Below are 22,340 nucleotides of genomic sequence, written 5' to 3' on the forward strand. Positions count from 1 at the left end.
GCCCTGGTTCCAAACCTTAACTCCAGGACCCTCACTCAGCTCCAGGACCCTCACTCAGCTCCAGGACCCTGCCCTGGGCTGGGACCCCTCCTCAGCTCCAGGACCCCTCCTCAGCTCCAGGACCCTGCCCTGCACCAGGACCCTTCATTCCAGGACCCTCACTCAGCTCCAGGACCCTGCCCTGGTTCCAAACCTTAACTCCAGGACCGTTCCTCAGCTCCAGGACCCTGCCCCTGTTCCAGACCCTGACCCAGCCCAGTCTGGGACCCTTCCTCAGCCCCGCCAAGCCCCCCCCGCCGTTCCAGCCCCATCCGGAGGGACCCCAGGGTGAGATCGAAGCCATCCCCCGGCCCCTGCCGCGCATCCCGCACCCTCCGGGGGCTGGGGCCCGGCCGGCTGCTTCTCATTTCCAGGGCCATAAACCCCTTTAACGACCGGCCATTTATAACCGCTGTAAAGCCCCTAATCAGCGCCAGAGCCAGCGCAGACACAAAGGCTCCCGCCTGCTCCTCCGCCCTCCCACCTTCCTCCGCATTTCGGGGCTCGCACAGCTTTTCCCACCCCCACCAGGCCGATCGGAGGGGGGGATGAACCCCCAGAACCCCACAAGCTCCGTGGGATGCTCGGCCCCCAGCACTGCGGGGGGATCCAAATCCCCCCCCAAAAAAAAGCAGGAATGGCCTCTCCTCCTGTACCCCAAAACCTTCCCTCGGGCTCCAGCGCCCCGAGCCAAGCGCAGCCACGTAAACACGAGGAAAGGCTGGAAAAAATGACGCGCGGCGGGGGCTCGGGGCCGCGGCCAGCCCGGCGGGGGCGGCTGCGGGCTCGGCACCGGCACCGGCACCGCTCCCGGTAACGGCAACACCGGGGAGTAAACGGGGTGCGGGGGGGTGGGGAAGGGGCCAGCTGGGCTCTGGCAGGCAGAGGAGGAGGCGGAGGAGGAAGAGCAGATGTCGGAGGGTGCCGGGTGACGGCCCGGTAAGGGACCCCCCGCTCCCGCCCACCGGGGCCGGGGGCTCCTCCCCGCCGCCAGCGAAGGGAAGAGCTCTTGAATCATTTCTTTTTAATTAGGATTTTGTACATAAAGCTTTCAGTTCAAAGCGGTTCCCGTCAAGGCTCGGGCGCCTTCAGGGTCTCCGGCTGCCTCTCCGGGGGTGTCCCCGGGGCAGCGCAGGGGGGGATTCGCCCCGGGACCCCCAGGGTCACCCCCGGGGCAGCTCGGGCAGGACGGGGCGATGCTGCTCGCCATGCCCGGCGTTATCCCGCCCCTTGCACAACGAGGAAGGTGGAATTTCACCATCCTAAAGCGATGCCAGGCGCAGTGCCGGGGCTCACAGAGGTAGTTTGGGGAGGAGGAAGGAGCCTGCTCCACTCCCCACGCCCCAAGGATGGCGGCTGTGCTCAGGATGCCCCAAAGTCACTCCAGCAGCTCCGCAGAGTTCTGGGTGTGCAGAATCCCTGTGACCCCTCTGGGTTCCTCCCCTGGGAGGGGAAGGCACCGGCCCCGGCCCTGCCCTCGCCTTGGGGACAGCGGCACAAGGCACGACAGGCTTGGGGACAGGGACATCGCACCGGGCTCCTCCTCAGCCACGGACACGGCAGCGCCTCAGCGCTCACGGGACCCTCGAGGGGCAGGGCCGGGCTGGGGGCGTCACTGTGGGACCCCCCAAAGGCAGGACCAGGCTGGGGGTGTCACTGTGGGTCCCCCCAGAGGCAGGACCAGGCTGGGGGTGTCACTGTGGGACCCCCCAGAGGCAGGACCAGGCTGGGGGTGTCACTGTGGGACCCCCCAGAGGCAGGACCAGGCTGGGGGTGTCACTGTGGGTCCCCCCAGAGGCTGGGGGTGTCACTGTGGGACCCCCCCAAAGGCAGGACCAGGCTGGGGGTGTCACTGTGGGTCCCCCCAAAGGCAGGACCAGGCTGGGGGTGTCACTGTGGGACCCCCCAGAGGCAGGGCCGGGCTGGGGGTGTCACTGTGGGTCCCCCCAGAGGCAGGACTGGGTTGGGGGTGTCACTGTGGGACCCCCCCAAAGGCAGGACCAGGCTGGGGGTGTCACTGAGCTCCCCAGGGTGTCACTCTGAGCCCGCCCCCACAGGCTGGGGGTGTCACTGTGGGACCCCCCCAAAGGCAGGGCCGAGCTGGGGGTGTCACTGTGGGTCCCCCCAGAGGCTGGGGGTGTCACTGTGGGTCCCCCCAAAGGCAGGACCAGGCTGGGGGTGTCACTGTGGGACCCCCCCAAAGGCAGGACCAGGCTGGGGGTGTCACTGAGCTCCCCAGGGTGTCACTCTGAGCCCCCCCCACAGGCTGGGGGTGTCACTCTGAGCCCCCCCAGAGGCAGGACCAGGCTGGGGGTGTCACTCTGAGCCCCCCAGGTGTCACTTCTCCTCCGGGTTCTGCTGCAGGTGCTGCTCCCACTCCTCCTCCACCACCTTGTAGAGCTCCATGGTGGCTCGGGCATCTTCCACCGAGGAGTGGCCGCTTTTCCCCACCTGTGGGCAGACACAAAGTGGCCACAGCTCCCAGTTTGGGGGGGCAGCCACAACTGGGAGAGAGGGGGGGCGGAATGTACAGGGATTAGAGAGTGCAGGCAGCTGTGGCAGGGGGGATGCAGGAAGATTTGGGGTGCACGATTTGGGGTGGATCAGGGCCTATGGGCAGCTCCAGGGGGCTGCAGGCAGATTGGGTGGGCAGGTGCAGGGAGATCAGGGGGTGCAGGCAGATTTGGGGGTACAGGAAGCTCTGGGGGGGATGCAGGCAGATTTGGGGAGTATAGGGAGATTTGGGGGAGGAATGCAGGGAGCTTAAGGGGGTACAGAGAGATTTGGGGGGGATGCAGGGAGCTTAGAGGGGTACAGGGGGATGCAGGGAGCTTATGGGGTACAAGGAGATGTAGGGGGATGCAGGGAGCATAGAGAGGTATAGAGAGATCAGGGGAAGATGCAAGCAGATTTGGGGGTACAGGAAGCTCTGGGGGGACGCATGGAGCTTAGGGGGGTACAGGGAGATTTAGGGGGGATGGAGGGAGCTTAGAGGGGTACAGGAAGCTCTGGGGATACAGGGAAAATTGGGGAGGTGCAGGCAAAGCTGTGGGGTGTGCATAAAGGGGAAAGAGCAGGAAAAAACCTCCCAAGGCTGCAGGAGTTGAGCTGAAAGGGAAACTGAGGCACGGGGCTGCCCTGCTCCAGCACTGGCAGCCATGACTGAACTCAGGGTGCCTCAGATCTTCCCCCCTCCCTCCCCACTGTCCCCTGGCGTGGTGAGGGGGTGCCCAGGGTACCTGGATGTCCTGGTTGAGCAGGGCCTTGGTGAGGCGTTTCAGGGAGATGGCCACGTTCTCAGGGAAGCCAGCCCTGCGGTTCAGCAGCGGCATCTGGGACGTGTCCCTGGTCAGGGCTTTGGGGTGGCAGTAATGGAGAGCCTTGAAGTCGTTGTGGATGGCGTGGCCCACCACCACCTTGCCAGCAAGGATCTGCAGAACCTGCAGGAGACAGGGGGGTGAGACCCACAGCAGGACCATGCCTGCTCTGGGGGAGCTTCCTGCCCCCCTCCCCAGAACAGGGGCAGCCCCTTGGGGCAGAGCTGTGGGGCTGAGTGGGGGGGGTGCAGTGTGGGGACAATCCCTGTGCCCCACAGAGCTGGAGGGGACAATCCCTGTACCCCAGGAACAATCCCTGTGCCCCACAGGGCAGGGCAGGGACAATCCCTGTGCCCCAGGCACATTCCCTGTGCCCCACAGGGCAGGGGAGACAATCCCCACAGGGCAGGGGGGACAATCCCTGTGCCCCACAGGGCAGGAGGGGACAATCCCTGTGCCCCAGGGACAATCCCTGCTCCCCAGAGGGCAGCCCCTAGACCCCCACACAGCCCCTGAGCTGCAGATCTCGACCCTGTGCCCCCCACCACCCCTGGCCCTGCCATCCCTCACTCCCTGCCCCAGCCCACGAGCCCAGCCCTGCACCCCCAGCCTCGCAATTTTGGTGTTCCCCAGCAGAACCAGGCCCTGCAGCCCCCATCCCCACCCCATAACCCCAGACCTTGCAGTCCCTATCCCCACCCCATAACCCCAGACCTTGCAGCCCCCATCCCCACCCCATAACCCCAGCCCTGAGCCTGTACCCAAGCCCTAGAGCCACCCCCTCCCAGCCCTGCACTCCCAGTCCAATCCTAGGAATTGTCCCTGGGGCACAGGGATTGTCCCCACGCTGCCATGTGAGGCACAGGGACTGTCCTTGGGGCACAGGGATTGTCCCAGGGGTACAGGGATTGTCCCCCCTGCCCTGTGGGGCATAGGAATTGTCCTTGGGGTACAGGGATTGTCCCTCCTGCCCTGTGAGGAGCATAGGGATTGTCCTCACCTGCCCTGTGGGGCACAGGGATTGTGCCCACACTGCCCTCTGGGGATTGTCCCTGCCCTGTGGGGCACAGGGATGGTCCCAGGGGCACAGGGATTGTCCCTCCTGCCCTGTGAGGGGCACAGGGATTGTCCTCACCTGCCCTGTGGGGCACAGGGATTGTCCCCACTGCCCCGTGGGGATTGTTTCCCCTGCCTTCTGGGGCATAGGGAATGTACCTGGGGCACAGGGATTGTCCCAGGGGCACAGGGATTGTCCCCCCCTGCCCTGTGGGGATTGTCCCCCACACCCCACACCCCCTGTCCCCATACCCCCCACCCCCTGTCCCCAGCTCCCACAGCCCCTGTCCCCGTGCCCATGGCGCTCTGTGTGCCCGTCAGGCTGACCTGCTGCTGTGCCCTGCGGAAGGGCACGGCCTGTGCCATGTGCCGCGGGCGGATGCCGCTCCAGCGGGTCCGGTAATCCACGATGGGCGCCTCGGGCCGCACGTACCGGTCGTACACCACGTCCCCCTCGTAGGTGACGATGCTGCAGCGGGCCAGGGCGCTGGTGCGACCCCCGGGGCCCGTGCCCACCATCTCACAGTCCAGGGCCACCAGCTTGGGGGGCGCCGGGGGGGCCCCCACAGCCCCCCGAGCCTTGCCCTTGGCTCCGGTGCCAGTGGCACCGTTCTGGGACACCCCCCGAGCCTTGCCCTTGGCTCCGGTGCCAGTGGCACCGTTCTGGGACACCCCCCGAGCCTTGCCCCTGGCTCCGGTGCCGCCGTTCTGGGACACCTCCCGAGCCTTGCCCTTGGCTCCGGTGCCAGTGGCACCGTTCTGGGACACCCCCCGAGCCTTGCCCTTGGCTCCGGTGCCGCCGTTCTGGGACACCCCCCGAGCCTTGTCCTTGCTCTGAGCAGGAGCTCCGGTGCCGGTGGGGCCGTTCTGCGCCGCCCCCCGAGCCTTCCCCTTGCTCCCGGCGGGGCCGTTCTGTGATACCGGAGGGCACCGGGGGGTGCTGGCAACACCGTTCTCTTTGGGGCTGCGTTTGGCCCCCGCACGCCGTGCCCGGCCTGGCCGGAGCGCTCCCGGTGCTGCCGGGAGCTGTTTCTGCCGCAGGACCCCGCGGCGCTCCAGCTCCCGGCGCCGCCGCACGAAGCTCTGGTGCTTTCGGTTCCCCGGCTCCTTCTTGGAGCGGCGCTCCGGGGCGGAGAAATCAACGTTGAGGATCAGATCGTCCATGGCGGGGCCGCTGCGGGGCGGAGAGGGGGTCAGCGGCAGGGCCCTGGGCACCGGGAAACCCCGGGACCGGGAACCCCCCACCCCCGGGACACCCGGCACCGGGAACCCCCGGACCGCCAGGACCCCCGGCACCGGGAACCCCCAACTCCCAGGACTCCCGGTACTGGGAACCCCCAACTCCCAGGACTCCCGGCACCGGGAACCCCCAACTCCCAGGACTCCCGGTACCGGGAACCCCCAACTCCCAGGACTCCCGGTACCGACAATCCCTGACCGTGGTACCGGGAAACCACGACCACTGACTCCCAGGACTCCCGGTCCCTGCAATCCCCGACCCCCGGGAGTCTCGGCACCGGAAACCCCTGACTCCCGGCCCCGGGGATCCCCGGGACTCCCGGTACCGGCAATCCCCGACCCCCGGGACTCCCGGTACCGGGAACCGCAGACCCTCGGGACTCCCGGGCAATCCCCGACCCCCGGTACCGGAGATTCCCGGTTTCACCCGTACCCCCCTCTCACCTCCGCGCCCCGGAACCGGAAGTTCCCGGGAAACACGCGGCCGGCCCGATCCCGGCAGTGACGTCATCCGCGCGCGCCGCGGCGGGAACTCGGCGGCGCCGAGCGCTGAGGGACACGCGCGCGGCCGCTCCGTGACGTGTGTGATGACGTCAGGCCGACGTCACGGAGCATCGGCGACGACATGCCCGGTGTGCCGGACGGGCCGGTGACGTCAAGGGTGTCCAGGGGTGAGTGATGTCATGGCTCCGGAGGGCGTCTCGGTGCGAGGGAGGGGCTGCGGTGTTATTACATCTGCGTGACGTCACGGCGGGACGCATTCGTGCGTGACGTCACTGCCCAATGACGTCACGCGGGTGCTGAATGGCGTGGACAGAGCCGGGGAAGGGGTGAGAGTGCCAGGCTGCCCCCAGGGTGCCAGGGCTGATGTCCCGCAGGAGCCGCCATGGCAGCCGTGGCCCCTGGAGCCGCAGAGCCGCCATGGCAGAGCCCGGAGCAGCGCAGAGCCGCCGACATCATCCGCCTGCTGAGCCTCTACCGGCCCCTGCTCGATGCCTTCGTCATTGTGAGTGTCCCGGAGCTCTGCCCGGGCTGTGCCCCAGGGCTGTGACCCCTGAGCTGTGCCACATGAGCTGTGACCCCCAGGCTGTGCCCACTGAGCTGTGACCCCAGGTTGTGATCCCTAGGCTGTGTCCCCCGACTTGCACCCCCAGGGCTGTGCCCACTGAGCTGTGATCCCTATTCTGTCCCCCAGGGCTGTGTCCCTCAGGCTGTGACCCCCATTCTGTCCCCTAGGCTGTGCCTGCTGACCTATGCCCGCTGGGGTGTGCCCCTCAAGCTGTGCCCCTCAAGCTGTGCCCCCTGGCCTGTGCCCACTGAGCTATGATCCCTATTTTGTCCCCCAGGGCTGTGCCCCCTATGCTGACCCCCCAGGCTGTGTCCCCTGTGCTGTCCCCCCCAGGCTGTCCCCCCAGTCTGTGCCCCACGCTGCCCCCTCTCCCCGCAGGATTTCTTCACCGAGGATCTGTGGTCCCAGCTGCCCCCAGCCTGGCAGCCCGCCCTGGCTGGTGCCACCCCAGAGCAGCTGGCCGGGCTGCTGGGGGCCCGTGGGGGCCCGAGGGCGGCCTGGCCGCTGTCCCTGCTGGCCTTTGGGGCCGCTGCCCGTGCCCTGGCCTTCCCCCGGGGCTGCTCGGGATCGGCCCCGCGCCCGCCGTGCCAGAGCTCCCGCCTGCCCCCGCTGCTGCGCCGCCACATCAAACCCAAAAAACAGCACGAGATCCAGCGCCTGGGCAAGGTGGGTGCCCCTCGTCCCCCCCCCCCCCCGGCTGCCCCCAGCCCCCTAAAAACCCCCTAAGAGCCCCCTAAGAGCTGCCCTTCCCCACAGCTGCTGCAGCGGCTGAGCCGCGCCACCGGCTGCGAGCACGTGGTGGATATTGGAGCGGGGCAGGTGAGAGCAGGGGGACATGGAGGGGGGGTCCTGGGGATCCCCCCAGCCCAGCTGAGCCCCTGTCCCACCCCAGGGGATCCCCCCAGCCCAGCTGAGCCCGTGTCCCCCCCAGGGCCACCTGTCCCGGTTCCTGGCCTTTGCCCTGGGGCTCAGGGTCACTGCCGTGGAGAGCGACGCCCGCCTGTCGGGCCTGGCCGAGCGCTTTGACCGGGAGCTGCTGCAGGAGCTGACCAAAGCCAGGGCCCTGGCACACAGGGGAGCCCTCCCGTGCCCCCTGACCCCCCGTGCCCCCCAGCACATCCCCGGCCGCCTGGACCCCACAGCTCCCTGGGGGCAGTTCCTGCTGCCCCCCGAACCGCCGGGCGCCGGCCCCGCTGCCCGCAACCCTCTGGGGGGCCCGGGGGGCTCCGAGGACGGGGACAGGGTGCTGGTGACAGGGCTCCACGCCTGCGGGGACCTCGGGCCTGCCCTGCTGTGCCACTTTGCCCGCAGCCCTGCCGTGGCCGCCGTGGCCCTGGTGGGCTGCTGCTACATGAAGCTGTCGAGCGCCCCGGAGCAGCAGCAGCACCCTGGGTACCCCTTGAGCGCCTCGGTGGCGGCACTGCCGGGCCACCAGCTGTCCTACCGGGCACGGGAGGCTGCGTGCCACGCTCTGGAGGAGTACCAGGCCCGGCTGAGAGGGGGCAGTGCCCACCTGCGTGCCCACTGCTACCGCGCCGTGCTCGAGAGCCTGATCCGCGCCGCCGAGCCCAGCAAGAGGCACCTGGGGCTGCAGCCCGGCAGGAAGGCACACACCCTGAGCTTCCCCCAGTGAGTCTGGGCATGGGGATCCCCTTCTGCATCCCTTGGTGGGCACCAGTGAGTCTGGGCATGGGGATCCCCTTCTGCATCCCCTGGTGGGCACCAGTGAGTCTGGGCATGGGGACCCCCTTCTGCATCCCCTGGTGGGCACCAGTGAGTCTGGAAATGGGGATCCCCTTCTGCATCCCCTGGTGGGCACCAGTGAGTCTGGGCATGGGGACCCCCTTCTGCAGCCCCTGGTGGGCACCAGTGAGTCTGGGCATGGGGATCCCCTTCTGCATCCCCTGGTGGGCACCAGTGAGTCAGGAAATGGGGACCCCCCTTGTGCATCCCCTGGTGGGCACCAGTGAGTCTGGAAATGGGGATCCCCTTCTGCAGCCCCTGGTGGGCACCAGTGAGTCTGGAAATGGGGATCCCCTTCTGCAGCCCCTGGTGGGCACCAGTGAGTCTGGGCATGGGGATCCCCTTCTGCAGCCCCTGGTGGGCACCAGTGAGTCTGGAAATGGGGACCCTCTTCTGCATCCCCTGGTGGGCACCAGTGAGTCTGGAAATGGGGACCCCCTTGTGCATCCCTTTATGGGCCCCAGTGAGCCCTTTCTGGGAGATGTCCTAGCCCACCATGAGTTGGAGGATGGAGGATCCCTTTCTGGAACTCTTTCTTGTGAGTTTGGGGAGGGGGAACCCCGTTTTGGGACCATCTTCATGAGTGTGGGGAGTGGGATCAACCTCCTATGTCCCCTCCTGGCCCCATACTGAGACTGGAGAGGGAGACCCCCCTTCTAGGACCCTCTTCATGAGTTTGAGGAGGGAGGACCCTTTTCTGGAACTTTCCTTGTGAGTTTGGGGAGTGGGATCAACCTCCTGTGTCCCCTCCTTGCCCTGCAGTGAGACTGGAAAGGGGAACCCCCTTTAGGGACCCTCTTCATGTGTAGGGAGGGGGATCAACCTCCTGTGTCCCTTCCTGGCCCCACAGTGAGATTGGGGAGGGGGGAACCCCCTTTAGGGACCCTCTTCATGTGTAGGGAGTGGGATCAACCTCCTGTGTCCCTTCCTGGCCCCACAGTGAGATTGGGGAGGGGGGAACTCCCTCCTGGGACCCTCCTCACGAGTTTGGGGCTGGGGGAGTCCTGCCTGGCACTCCCCTGCCCCCCTTTCCATGACAGATACGCCCAGCTGGGGCTGTCCCTGGCGGGGCTGGACCCAGAGGGGGTCCCAGTGGACTCGGGGGCTGTGGGGGCCATGCTGGAGCAGCAGCACAAGGTGGTGGCGTTCTGCACCCTGGGGCAGCTCCTGGCACCCGCCGTGGAGACCCTGATCCTGCTGGACCGGCTGCTCTACCTGCGGGAGCAAGGTGGGCATGGGCACAGCTGCCAGGGTGATGCTCCCCCTGCTGTCTCCTCTCTCCCTGCACCCCTCTCTCTCTCTGTTCTCCCAACTCTTTTTTCTCCCTTTTTCCCCAGGTTTCCACTGTGCCCTCGTGCCCCTGTTCAACCCCCGGTTCTCCCCACGGAACCTGGTGCTGGTGGCTGCACGAACCCCACTGGACACAGCCCTGGCTGGGCTGGCCAAGGACCCTGAGGATGGGCACAGCAGCGAGGATGAGGATGTGGAGGAAGCAGAGTCCCCCAGGGAGGGGCAGAACCACCAATAAACCCAGGATTTGTACACTCCAGGGCTGGCTGTGAGTCAGTACTGCACCAAAAACACAAACACAGCAAACTGAGGGGGTGTTTATTGCAGAGCCCACCTTGGGGGGCCCCCAGCTCCCCCAGTTAATACCAGTAGGATTTCTAGGCCCACCTCAGGGGGCTCCCAGCTCTCCCAGTTAATAACAGGAGGATTTCTTGGCCTTCCTCAGGGGGCTCTCAGCTCTCCCAGTTTATACCAGTAGGATATCTAGACTCCCAGCTCCCCCACTTAATACCAGTAGGTATTAAGTATTCTAGGCCCACCTTGGGGGGCTCCCAGCTCCCCCAGTTAATACCAGGAGGATTTCTTGGCCCGCCTCAGGGGGCTCTCAGCTCCCCCAGTTTATACCAGTAGGATTTCTTGGCCTTCCTCAGGGGGCTCCCAGCTCTCCCAGTTAATACCAGTAGGATTTCTTGGCCCGGCGTGTCTCCACAATGCCCATGGCATCCATGATCTCCTCCTCAAAGGTCTTCAGTGACGGCCGGTACGTCTTGGCCAGCGCGTCCTCCTGGGACGTGTCCTTGGGGCCATCTGTGCAGCCAAGGGGACAAGGCTGACCCCCCTGACCCCTCTGCGTGCCCCTCCCCGTGCCCCCAGCCCCCTGTGCCACCCCTCTCACCGATCCACTGCTCGGGCACGACGCCGTCCTTGCGTGGCTGCGGGGGCACGGGCAGGATGCGGCCGCTGCGCAGCGACACGCGGACGCGCTCGCCCTCCTCCGTGAACCTCCACTCCACCTCCGTGGGCTTCCTGCGGGCACACGGCGTTGGTGGCGGGCAGGAGCAAAGCGGGGGACCCCTCAGCACCCCCCAGCCGTGTTTTACCGATCCTCAGGGTCCACCAGGCTGATCTGGCTGAGCAGCAGAGGCGCCTCGCTGGCGATGTAGGTGCCCGAGTACTTGGCGGTGCGGTTGATGTAGCGATAGTGCTGTGAGGGCATGAGGGTCACCCGTGGGGCTCACTGATGACCCCATGGCCACCTCAGCCTCCCCAGGGCCTCCTGCAGCCCTCCCTGCCGCAGCCTCACCGTGTTCAGTCCTTCCACCACCACCCAGTTGCGGGCTTGCACCACCTGGCTGACCAAGCCCTGCTTCCCCGCGTCCTTCCCGGCCAGCACCTGCACCTGCGGTGGGGAGAGGGGCACAGGTGTGTGAAAAACGCCAGTCACTCGTTTTTAAAATTTTAAAAGTTTAGTAGTAATAAAATGGTTATAAAAAATAGTAATACAATTAGAGTAATGATAATTTGGACAATTTGAATTAGGACAATATGAGACAATAAATACAAAGAGTTACAGACGTCCGGGTACCTTTTTCTGGGCAGCACCAGCCCGAAAAAGGCCCCGCATTAACAAAGGATTAACCCTTAAAAACAGCAGCCTGTTGCATATTCATACACCTCATACATGATGCATAAATTCCATTCAAACACAGGATTCTGTCTGGTCATCATCAACTTCTTCCTCTGAATCTTAACAGCACCTTTGAGGCAGGAAGAAATTCGTTTCTCCTGATAATGGAGCAATAAATTCTCTTTCTCTGAAAGACTGAGGTGTCCTGTGGCTGCTATCTCGCTGCAAGTCCTTTCTTTAAAAAAAAGTATCATACATAGCATCGCTTCTATTTTAACATTTTTTATAACCTAAAACTCTATTTAACACACTACTTAAGAGAATTAACACAGCATTACTTTCTAACACAACACGTCTAATATTCATTTCAGTATTTGCGAAAAGCCAACCATAAAACACATGCATTTTTCACAGGTGAGACCCCGGCCAGGGGGGGCAGCCTGGGGAGGGAGAGCCTCACCGTGTCACCCTTGAACACCTTCCAGTCGTCCTTGGCGATGGGTTCCACGAAGACCTTACGGCGGCGCTGCCCCGGGGGGTTGCGGAGCCGGGCGGCGGTGGAGTCGGGCGGCCACGTTCCGTGCCGGTAGCCCGGGGGCAGCCGCGGCCGTGCCGCGCTCAGCAGGACCGACAGACGCATGGTGCTGCGGGCTGGGAGGGCAGGGGGACTCTGGGGACACCCCTCATCCTCACCAGGGTCATTGTGTGCAGGTGTGGGTCCGGCAGAGTCACCCCAAGCCACCCGGAGCACCCCCGGAATGGGAGGGAAGCGTCTGGCAGAGCAGCCCCCCACAAATGGGATCCCACAGATCCTCAACCCCCCCAACAGATCCCCACACCCCAAAGGGGATCCAGGTACTGGCAGAGCCATCCCTCACCCACGGAGGGACCCGGGGATCCCACAGGGCACCCCCCACCCAAAGGGGACCCCAGTGTCTTGCAAAGCACCCTCTCCTCCCAGCGGGGCCCTGCAGAGCCCCCCCACTCCCCGAAGAGAACCGAGGGGTCCCACAGACATCTCCACCCCTCCCCAGGGGGAACAGGGCACCCCGCACACGGGGAGAGACCCCAGCAAGGAGCACCCAGGGGTCCCACAGAGCTCAATCCCCCAAAGGGGGACACGGGCAGAGCCTCCCCCACTCCCGAAGGGCCCCATGGATACCCCAGAGACCCCCCTGAGCCTCAAAGCCCCCCCTGACTCACAAAAGCCCCTCTGACTCCCAGAGCTCTCCTGGCTCCAAAGACCCCCCTGACTCCAAAAGCCCCCCTGGCACCTGAAGCCTCCCCTGGCTCCCAAAGCCCCCCCCCACCACCCAAAGGGCACCCGCAGAGCACACACCCCCTCCACCCGCCGGGAACGACACCCGCAGAGCCCCGGCCGCCCCCGCAGGGCCCCAAGCCCCGGCAAACCCCCCCAGCACCCCGGAATAGCCCCGCAGAGCCCCCTCGGGCGTCCCGGTCCCGACCCCCCTCACCTGAGGGGCCCCGCCGCTCCCGCGCTCCGGGGGGCGTGGCCAACTGGGATGGGCGTGGCCAAGCGCGCTGCGGCGGAGGTCGCGGGGCACGCCGGGAGTTGTAGCCCTGGCGCGGGGCACGCCGGGAGTTGTTGTCCTAGCGCGGGGCACGCCGGGAACTGTAGTCCCTGCCGCCCCTCCGGCCCTCAGCCCCGGCCCACGGTGAGCGGCTGCCGGGAGCTGTAGTCCGGTCACGGCTCCATCTTCTGCTGCTGCCCTCCCTGCCCCCGGGGTTTGTTCAGGGGCAGGGGACGGTCAGTGCTGTCCCCTGTGCAGGGAGCCAGGCACAGCCTAGTTGGCCTGGTTCAGCCTCTCCAGGCCAGGCTGTGTGTGTGGGACAGAGCGGCCAAGGACGGTCACGGCCCCAAGGCTGACACAGCTCACGGAGAGTTTGGCATGGCCCTCGGGCACAGGATGGGATTTTGGGGTGTCCAGAGCCAGACTCGATTATCCTGATTGTTCCTGCTCAGGGTATTCCACTATCCTAGCACCAAAGCTGAGTGCTTGGACAAGGCTCTAGGATTTTGGGATTGGGAACATTTTGGGGTGTCCTGTGCAGGGCCCAGAATTGGATTCGATTATCCTGACAGGGCCCTTCCTGCTCAGGATATTCCACTATTCCCGCATAAAATCTGAGTGCTTGGACAAGGCTCTAGGAGCTTGGGATTGGGAGCATTTTAGGGTGTCCTGTGCAAGGCCCAGAGTAGGACTGAATTATCCTGACAGGTCCCCTCCTGCTCAGGATATTCCACTATTCCAGCACCAAAGCTGAGCGCTTGGACAACATGAGGACACTGGGATTGGGAGCATTTTGGGGTGTCCTGTGCAAGGCCAGAGCACGACTTGATTATCCTGACCGGTCCCTTCCTACTCAGGATATTCCACTATCCCAGCAGAGAAGTTGAGTGCTTGGACAAGGCTCTAGGAGGTTGGCATTGGAGCATTTTGGGGTGTCCTGTGCAGAGCCCAGAGCAGGACTCAGTTATCCTGACGGGTCCTTTCCTGCTCAGGGTATTTCACTATTCCAGCATAAAATGGGAGTGCTTGGACAAAATTCTAAGATGTTGGGATATCCTGTGCAAGGCCCAGAGCAGGACTTGATTATCCTGATGAGTCTCCTCCTGCTCAGGATATTCCACTATCCCAGCACCAAAGCTGAGCGCTTGGACAGTGCCCTAGGACGTTGGGATTGGGAACATTTTGGGGTGTCCTGTGCAAGGCCAGAGCTCAATGAGCCCTGTGGGTCTCTCCCAGCTCAGGACATTCCATAATTTCATGATCCTAAAGGTTAAGGAGTGTTTAGACAATGCTGGGATTTTGAGGGCAGCAGTAAGAGTTGATCCTTCTGTGTCTGACCCAGCTCAGGGCATTCTGTGATTCTGCAGTTCCCATTTCAGCTCCCTCCAAACCCTCCCCTGCCCCAGCCCCATCTCTCCCCCTGGTCCATGTGTTGCCAGAGGGGCTGTAGCAGCCCAAAGGGTCCCAACCCACCCCCCCCATGCAGAGGTTCCAGGGGCTCACCCAGGTCCCACAAGCACTTTTAAAAAGGCAAGATTCGCTTTTATTTCAAATCAACAGCTCAGCCCCGAGGAATCGCCAACACAAAGCGTGTGCCCACAGCAGGGCAGGCACAGAGCGCTCGGGGGCAGGACCCAGCTGCTCTGCATTCCTCTCTTTTCTTTTTTTGTTGGTTTTTTTTTGTTTGTTTTCTTTTGGAAATTTCCTTGTCTGGAGCTCCGGACGCAACGAGCCGGCGTGGGGCAGCACCAGGAGCCAGGGGGAAGGATCAGCTCGCCAGGGAAGCCACTACAGGCTGTGGGGGGCCAAGAACAGAGCCAGGCTCTTGTCAGACCCCCCAAAACCTGGAGGCTGTGGGGACAGGGCTCAGAGCACCCCCCTCACCTCTCCTTGTGGTCTCTGACCTCCTCCTTGCCCTCCTGCTTGGCCTCGTTGGTGGCCGGTGTGTCGGCGGCGTCGCTGTTCTTGTCCCCCTCTCCTGGGTTGGCTTTGGGCTCCTCCTTGGGGGCCTCTTCATTGGCCACCTTCTTGTCCCCTTCCTGCCCCTCTGCATCCTTGGGGCGTTTGGGGGAGTCCTGGGAGGGGAACTCAGGTCAGCCCAGCCCTTGTCCCAAACATCTCCTGTCCCCAGCATCCCCATTCCCATCCCCTGTCCTAAACATCCCCATCCCCTGTCCCCAACATCCTGTCCCAAACATTCCCATCCCCTGTCCCCTGTCCCAAACACCCCATCCCCAACATCTCCATCCCTGGTCCCCAAGATCCCCATCCTCTATCCCCAACATCCCCAGTCCCCAACACCCCCATCCCCTCTCCCAAACATCCCATCTCTGTCCCCAACATCCCCATCCCATGTCCCCAACATCCCCATCCCCAGTCCCCAACATCCCCTGTCCCCAACATTCCCATCCCCTGTCCCAAACATTCCCTGTCCCCAACACCCCCATCCCCTCTCCCAAACATCCCATCTCTGTCCCCAACATCCCCATCCCCTGCCCCCTGTCCCAAACATCCTCTGTCCCCAATATCCCCAGTCCCAAATATCTCCATCCCCTGTCCTCAACATCCCATCCCCATTCCCTTGTCCCCGAACATCCCCATCCCCTCTCCCAAACATCCCATCCCCTCTCCCAAACATCCCATCCCCTCTCCCAAACATCCCATCCCCTCCCCCAAACATCCCCATCCCTTCTCCCAAACATCCCCATCCCTATTCCGTGTCCCTAACATCCCCAATCCCAAACATCCCCAGCCCCCCCAGTACCTCCAAAGCATCCTCAGCTTTCCTCTTGCTGGCTCCTTTCTCGTTCTTCTCCTTGCTCTGCTCGTCGATCACCAGCTTCCCCTCCTCGTCACTGCTGCCCTCAGCGTTGCCCTTCTTGTCCCCGTCCCCCTCCGGCTCCCGCTCGGCCGCCTCGGGGCAGCTCTTCTTCTGGGTGGGCTGTGGGCAGGGGGGGTTCACTGGGGGCTCCCAGGAGGGAGGAAAGGTGTGGGGAGCTGGGATGGAGCCCCCCCCCAGCTCATGACCCACCTGGTAACCGGAGGCTTTGACTGTGGGGTTGTTCTCGATCTCCCACAAACCTTCGCTGAAGCCTTTCCGCTTGTTGGGTTTGCCAAACTTCTCCTTGCACTCCTCGTAGGGGAAGAGGTCTTTGGGCCCCAGGAATGCCCTGTGCCAGGGGAAAAGGGTGAGGGGTGGGAGCAGAAGGGGGGGGTCTCACCTCTCCCAAACTCACTGTGAGCCCCAGCTCCCACTCACGTTTCGTGGGTCCCGAAGAAGAAGACTTGGTACTTATTGGAGGAGGATTTGACTGCAGCTTCTGGCATCTCATCAATCTGTGGGACACAAAGGACAGGCTGAGAGGAGAGGGCAGAGACCCCTGGGCCTCCTCAGATGTCCCCAGGACATCCCCTGCAGTGTCCTGTTGATGGGCACAGCTCAGGAAAGGAAAATTCCTTGGGAATTTTCTGTCTGGAGACAGAGCTGGCAGGAAGTGCCCAGTGGTGTGGGGGTCAGCAGAGCTCCCCTTCTCCCACAAGCTCTGCTCTAGACCAGCTCAGACACACTCAGCAAATTCAGGACATCCCCTCCAGTGTCCTATGGATGGGCACAGCTCAGGAAAGGAAAAGAAAGGAAAATTCCTTGGGAACCCCCCAGCTGGGACCCCCCTGGCAGTGGGATTCCCTGCTCAGCCCCAGCCCCTCCTGCACCCCCAGGGGATGCAGTGGCTCTGTCTGGAGATGGTGCTGGCAGCAAGTGCTCAGCAGAACAAGGGGGTGCCAGCAGGGCTCCCCTTATCCCACCCCCTGTCCCCCTAATCTCTGCTCTAGACCAGCTCAGACACACTCAGCAAATTCAGGCGTTGCCAGTGGTGCCACAGCTCCTCAGATGTCCCCAGGACACCCCTTCCAGTGTCCTCTGGATGGGCACAGCTCAGGAAAGGAAAATTCCTTGGGAATTTCCCCACAATCTGGAGACAGAGCTGGCAGGACGTGCCCAGTGGTGTGGGGGTCAGCAGAGCTCCCCTTCTCCCACAAGCTCTGCTCAGCAAATTCAGGCAGAGCCACAAGCATCACCCCCAGCCTGGGCCAGCAACGGGGATTGGGGTGCCTGGGGGGGACACCCTGGCCAAAAGGGGGTCAGCAGACAAGGGGACAGCCTGGCAGGGCCCTGGGGTCGGGCAGCAGCCGGTGCCAAGCCCCAGGCAGGTGCTGCTCCACCGAGCGTGAATAATCCCGAGGCGCCGAGCGGGAAGGGAGCGAAAGCAACTCCGGCTGCTTTTTATAGCAGCTAAAAATAACCCCCCCCTGCAGCCAGCAGCCATAAATTCCCCAAGAAAACCTCAAAGGGAGGTGGAAGGAGCTGAAGGAGGATGCGGGTGGGGGTCTCGGGCAGGCGCCAGCACGTCACTGTCACCGGGCTGGACGGTGCCAGCGGGGACAGCTGGGGTGCCAGGTCCTGTCCCAGTGCTCTGCTGACTCATGGCACAACCTGACAACCTCAGTCACCGTGACCCCCACAGCTTGCCCAGCCTCAGTTTCCCCAGCCAGCAGGGCCTGGGTGCTGTGACAGGGTGGACCTGGCCAAGAGTTTGTCCTGATTTCCTTCACAGAGCTGGGGATGGCACTATGCTTGTCCCTGTGCTGAGGGGCAGGGCTGGCACAGCCCTGGGGCACATGGAGGGCATGGGGCACTGGGAGGGGCACCAGGATGTGGTGGAGGCTTGGTGTGATGCCCACTCCTGGCTGGGATGTGCCTTTGTGCCATCCCCACTGCCCAAACGTGGTTTGGGGCACACAGGTCCTGCACCAGGATCCAGGGGGTGTTTGAGGATTATTGAAGTTGCTCCCACCCACAGCCCCGGGGCTCCTGGCACTGCCACGCCCCAATGGCACCGGGGGACACTCCAGGAGCAGGGACAGTCCCCAGCAGAGCCAAGGCCAGCCTGGCCCTGGCTGCAGTCCCCAGAGGGACCCTGGCCCATGGTGGCAGCTGGGAGCAGCAGCTCCATCCCTGCGTGGCACCGAAGGTGGAGGAGGGGATGATGTGACTCAGAGGGGCGGCCACCAGCCCGGCCCGGCCCAGCCCAGCCCCCGGGGATGGTGCTTTCCCCCAGGCCACGTTCCTGCAGGTCACTCCTGCCACGGTGTGCCAAAGGCCCCATCAGCCCCCCCAGGCAAGGACACAAACCCAGATGCCCTGCCAGGCCTGGACAGGGACCCCACAGCCCCTGGCAGTGCCAGCACCCTGCTGGAGATCCCCCAGCAAGTTCCCAAACTTCCTTCCCCAAGGAAAGGCAGCAGCTCCAGGATGGCTGCGCTGTGTCACCGTGTCCCCAGCCCAGGAAACCGAGGGGCTCCATGGAGCTGGGACCCCTGGCAGTGGGATCCCTGCCCAGTCCATGGATCTGCTGGGACCCCTGGCAGTGGGATCCCTGCCCAGTCCATGGATCTGCTGGGACCCCTGGCAGTGGGATTCCTGCCCAGTCCATGGATCTGCTGGGACCCCTGGCAGTGGGATCCCTGCCCAGTCCATGGATCTGCTGGGACCCCTGGCAGTGGGATTCCCTGCCCAGTGGGATTCCCTGCCCATCCCTGCCAGCCCCCCAAGGGGCAGATGGGACCCCCTGGCAATGGGATTCCAGCCCAGCCCAGCCCATCCCTCCCAGCCCTTTATCAGCCCCTGGTGCACCCCCAGGGGATGTGCTGGCTCTATCTGCAGGGCCAGGCAGGGACTTTGGGGTGCGGGGACACGGGGCAGGAGGGTGGCACCCCACTGGGGACACTGATAGTGCAGACAGTGCAAACCCACCCAAAAACCCTCACTGCCCCCAAACTGCCTCACAATGGGCACTGTCACAGCCCGTGGCTGTCTGTCCGGACAGTGGCAGCAGACGGACAAACGGCTGCAGTGCCAGGGTAAAGTCCACGGTGCCCATTTCTGTCCCCCTGCCAATGGCACCGGTGTCACGGCCCAAGGGCAGCACCCAGGGGCTGGGGAGGGGTCTGAAAAGGGGCTGGGAATGTCCCCCAGGAGGGGAAGCTCTGGAGCGTGGCAGGGGAGGGACGGGCACGAAGCCCCGAGCTGGACTCTGCCCCCAACCTCTGCTCTTCACCTTTGCCACTGCTCACAGAGCACGGCTGGATCAGCCTGCCCTGCCCTGCCAGGGGGGCTGGGAGCAGCCCCCTCCCTGCCTCAGTTTCCCCCCTGCAGGACAAGGCTGGCAGTGAGGAACAGGAATTAATTAATTAATGGAATTAATCATGTGGGTCACACACGGTCGATGAAGCACATGGGAGGGGGGGCACACGCACTGAGTGGGGGTCCTGTGGCACCCCTGAGTCCCATGGGTGCCCCTCAGCCCTGGGGGCACCACTGGGCCCCATCTCAGCACCAGGCTGGCAATGGGCACCAAATTCCAGAGGGAATGGCCCAGCAGGATCCTGACCCCATGGCACAGCCAGGGGAATGGGAGATGCTCAGGAAGGGGATGTCAGAGATACCAAGGGGGTGTGAAAGATGCCAGGGGGGTGTCACGAGTGCCAGGGGGGATGTCAGAGGTGCCAGGGGGGTGTCGGGGGGGTGTCAGAGGTGCCAGGGGGGATGTCAGAGGGGCCAGGGGGGCGTCAGAGGGGCATGGGGGGATGCCAGGGGTGCCAGGGGGGATGCCAGAGGGGTCAGGGGGGTGTCAGAGGGGCCAGGGAGGTGCAGGGAGGTGCCAGGGGGGTGTCAGGGGGAATATCAGAGGGGCCAGGGGGGTGTCAGGGGTGCCAGGAGGGATGTCAAAGATGCCAGGAGGGTGTCAGGGGTGCCAGATCTGACAGGGAAGCACCAAAAACGATGGTCTGCCATAAGGGACCCTGCAGAGAAAGGGTGAGGGGAAGCAAGCATCATCCTCCAGCTGCCAGCGACTCATCTCCCCACTCTGGTGCCTCAGTTTCCCCTCTGTTTAAGGCTGCCCCTCTCAGGGAGAGGCTTCCACCAAGCTGCTGGTGCTGGGGAACAGTGCAAGGTGCCATCCCAGGGGAAGAAATGGAGGGAACAACCCTTCCCCCGTCCATTTCTTCCCCTATCTCCCAGCTCCAGCCACACCTGGCTGGAAACAAACACCCCAGCGAACGCCACGCGTGGCCGGGTAAGGTTTCATCACAGCACCTGATTAGTCACGGGCAAGCCCTGCCTGATTAGTCACGGTGGGGAGGGCTGTGCTCCTAAACCCCCCTGGCCCTGGGGAGCCCAACCAGAGAGAGAGAGGAGGGGAAAAAAACCATTCCCTGCCTGCCCCAAAATGATGGTGGCGGCCAAACGATGAGGATGAGTGGGGTGTGAAACCCGAGCGGCCCCCGGGAGCCCCGAGCTGGCATCATCACCCCGGCACCCGTGGGATGGATGGGGGCTGCAGGAGGATGGGGCAGCATCGCTTTTCCCCCCGAGGGAGGGAAGGAAGGAAGAGCAGGCGGTGTGGAAGCTCCCAGGGATCCTCTGTGGCTCCTCCTCGCAAAAAGCCGCTTTCAAATGCGCGTTGGGAGGGCCGGTGCCAAATCCGAGCGGCTCCCAACCCCCTCCCGGCCTCCCCGCCAGAACCCGACAAACCAAACAAAAGTTATTCAAATCCGCCAGGGGAAGGGGGGGACTTGGGGGGAGATCCTCGGCCTTTAAAGCCCCATCGCCCCCATTCCTCCCTTTTTCCGCTCAATTTGGGGTTTCCAGGCAGCCCCCGGTGCCCTTTGCAGCAAGGCCGTGAGGGGAGCGTGTGTCTGTGTGTGTGGGGGGGGGGGGGGGGAGGTGGAAAACACTCCAAGGAAATTTTAAACTGCATCATCAACCGCTTAAAAATAACCAGCGCCGTGTTGTGCAGCCAGAGCTGCCCACGGGCCCCGTGGCTTGGGGTTCATCCCGGGGGTCCCGGGCTCATGGCCCCCTTTAGGGACACGCAGGACCCTCGGGGGACATCGGCGGGGCTGGCACATGGTGGGGCCTGGATCCCCCCCTCGTCCCTTCCCCCCGTCCTAAGTCCTCAATAATTCTATCGATTTTCTAAAGCCAAACTCCCGGCGTAAGCGCTGCCACCTCTCTGGCACCCCTAAGGCCACCGAGAGCCGGGGGGACACGCTCGGGGCTCCGCCGGTTTGGATGAAACCCCCACAAAATCATCAGTGAAGCGCAGGGGGACCGAGCTGGCCCTTCCCGGGGGCCTCGCAGTGGAGCGGGAAGGGCTCATGGAGCGGCCCCACGTGGAGCAGGGACCCCCCGGTACCGGTACCGGGGGATGGAGGGGTCACCCCGGGCTGGCCCAGCCTCGTGCTCCGCTGCCCGGTACCGGAGGGGTCCCCGCTCCCACGCGGTGCCAGAAGCCACGCGGTCTCCACCGGTGACCCCCCCCCCTCCCCCGTTCCTCCGGGAGAGAAATGAATAAACAGCACAAAAAGGGCCCGGGGGAGCCCGGGATGTTGTTTCCAACACATGAAACCCCCCCTCAAACCCAAAGAAATGTCCCGAAAGCGCCTCCGCAAGCCTCGGTACCGAATAACCCCCGAGTCCGCCCGGCCCGGCCTTACATAAGGAACCGGCAAAGTTGGACCCCGGCCCCGGTGGAAGATCCGGGGGGGATCGGAGCCTGACCCCCGTACGGACACACCCCCCCGCCGCTCCACCGGGGCAGCCTGACCCCGGTGCGCCCCATCCCCCCGCGTTATGCAACGGGGAGCACCGGGAGAGCACCGGGAGAGCACTGAGGGGTCCCACCGCCCTCCCAGCCCCTGCCCAGCTCCTTACCCGGGCAGGCCAGTGCGGGTAACCCTTCATCTTGGCGAAAACCAGGTCCCCGCATTTGTATTCCTTCTGCCGGTTGGACCGGGACATCTTGGCTGGGCTGGCGGCTCCTCCCGGGACCGGGGGAGCGGGCGGGGGGAGGGGGGTGGGGGAAGGGAGGAGGGGGGGGGGGGGGTTACGGATGAACTTTGGGAGGCAAAACCCGGCCAGGCAGGGATAGGCCAAATAAATATAAAAAACCCCTAAAAAAAATCAACAACGGCAAAAAAGAAAAAAAAAAAAAAAAAAAACAAAAAAAACAAAACACCCTCCCAAATGCGAAGGGGGAGAGGCAGCGGCTGCTCTGCCCCCCGGGCCGGGGTCAGCGGCGGCGCGGCGCAGCGGCGGAGGGCCCGAGCCCCATGCGGTTGTTTGTGTTTGAAATTCAATTGCTCCCTCCCTCGGCCACCCCCCCCACCCCCCCGGCCACCATTCCCCTTCCTCCTCCTCCTCCTCCTCCTCCTCCTCCTCCTCCTCCTCCTCCTGCTGCTGCTGCCGGTGGATGCGCTCGGAGCTCGCGGCGCTGCCTGGGCGCGCACACGCACCGCCCGCCCACGGCGCCGTGCGCGCTCCCGGCACCCCAAAAATACCCAAAAATACCCGAAATGTGCCCGCT

General features: G+C 64.1%; 4 protein-coding genes across 7 annotated transcripts; 1 reads left to right on the forward strand and 3 right to left on the reverse strand.

Annotated features, from left to right (window-relative positions):
• Positions 1–1,048: 1,048 nt before the first annotated feature.
• Positions 1,049–6,165, reverse strand: ISG20L2 (interferon stimulated exonuclease gene 20 like 2). 3 transcript variants are annotated; one of them, XM_036398088.1, is made up of 4 exons: positions 6,096–6,165; positions 4,740–5,586; positions 3,279–3,479; positions 1,049–2,490 (listed from the first exon to the last, which is right to left on the reverse strand). In XM_036398088.1, exons 2-4 carry the CDS (start codon positions 5,574–5,576, stop codon positions 2,377–2,379), a joined length of 1,152 nt encoding a protein of 383 aa, XP_036253981.1. In that variant the 5' UTR covers positions 5,577–5,586; positions 6,096–6,165; the 3' UTR covers positions 1,049–2,376. The 3 variants fall into 3 exon arrangements, with proteins under 3 accessions (XP_036253981.1, XP_036253982.1, XP_036253983.1); XM_036398089.1 differs by lacking the exon at positions 6,096–6,165 and adding an exon at positions 6,060–6,065; XM_036398090.1 differs by lacking the exon at positions 6,096–6,165 and having other exon boundaries at positions 4,740–5,189; positions 5,235–5,646.
• A 26-nt stretch (positions 6,166–6,191) lies between these two features.
• Positions 6,192–10,012, forward strand: METTL25B (methyltransferase like 25B). Its single transcript, XM_036398094.1, has 7 exons — positions 6,192–6,322; positions 6,530–6,657; positions 7,099–7,386; positions 7,477–7,539; positions 7,652–8,349; positions 9,504–9,691; positions 9,801–10,012. The coding sequence occupies exons 1-7, from the start codon at positions 6,277–6,279 to the stop codon at positions 9,989–9,991; spliced, it is 1,602 nt and encodes a 533-aa protein (XP_036253987.1). The 5' UTR covers positions 6,192–6,276; the 3' UTR covers positions 9,992–10,012.
• Positions 10,013–10,054: 42 nt separating this feature from the next.
• Positions 10,055–12,935, reverse strand: MRPL24 (mitochondrial ribosomal protein L24). The gene is made up of 6 exons (XM_036398096.2): positions 12,856–12,935; positions 11,841–12,031; positions 11,057–11,152; positions 10,854–10,957; positions 10,649–10,779; positions 10,055–10,560 (listed from the first exon to the last, which is right to left on the reverse strand). Exons 2-6 carry the CDS (start codon positions 12,018–12,020, stop codon positions 10,424–10,426), a joined length of 648 nt encoding a protein of 215 aa, XP_036253989.1. The 5' UTR covers positions 12,021–12,031; positions 12,856–12,935; the 3' UTR covers positions 10,055–10,423.
• A 1,497-nt stretch (positions 12,936–14,432) lies between these two features.
• HDGF (heparin binding growth factor) lies at positions 14,433–22,116 on the reverse strand. 2 transcript variants are annotated; one of them, XM_036398100.2, is made up of 6 exons: positions 21,689–22,116; positions 16,172–16,248; positions 15,944–16,082; positions 15,677–15,853; positions 14,817–14,987; positions 14,433–14,707 (listed from the first exon to the last, which is right to left on the reverse strand). In XM_036398100.2, exons 1-6 carry the CDS (start codon positions 21,773–21,775, stop codon positions 14,681–14,683), a joined length of 678 nt encoding a protein of 225 aa, XP_036253993.1. In that variant the 5' UTR covers positions 21,776–22,116; the 3' UTR covers positions 14,433–14,680. The 2 variants fall into 2 exon arrangements, with proteins under 2 accessions (XP_036253993.1, XP_036253992.1); XM_036398099.2 differs by having other exon boundaries at positions 14,797–14,987.
• Positions 22,117–22,340: the final 224 nt, after the last annotated feature.

Source organism: Molothrus ater, chromosome 29 (genome assembly GCF_012460135.2).
Source record: "Molothrus ater isolate BHLD 08-10-18 breed brown headed cowbird chromosome 29, BPBGC_Mater_1.1, whole genome shotgun sequence".
Lineage (NCBI taxonomy): Eukaryota > Metazoa > Chordata > Aves > Passeriformes > Icteridae > Molothrus > Molothrus ater.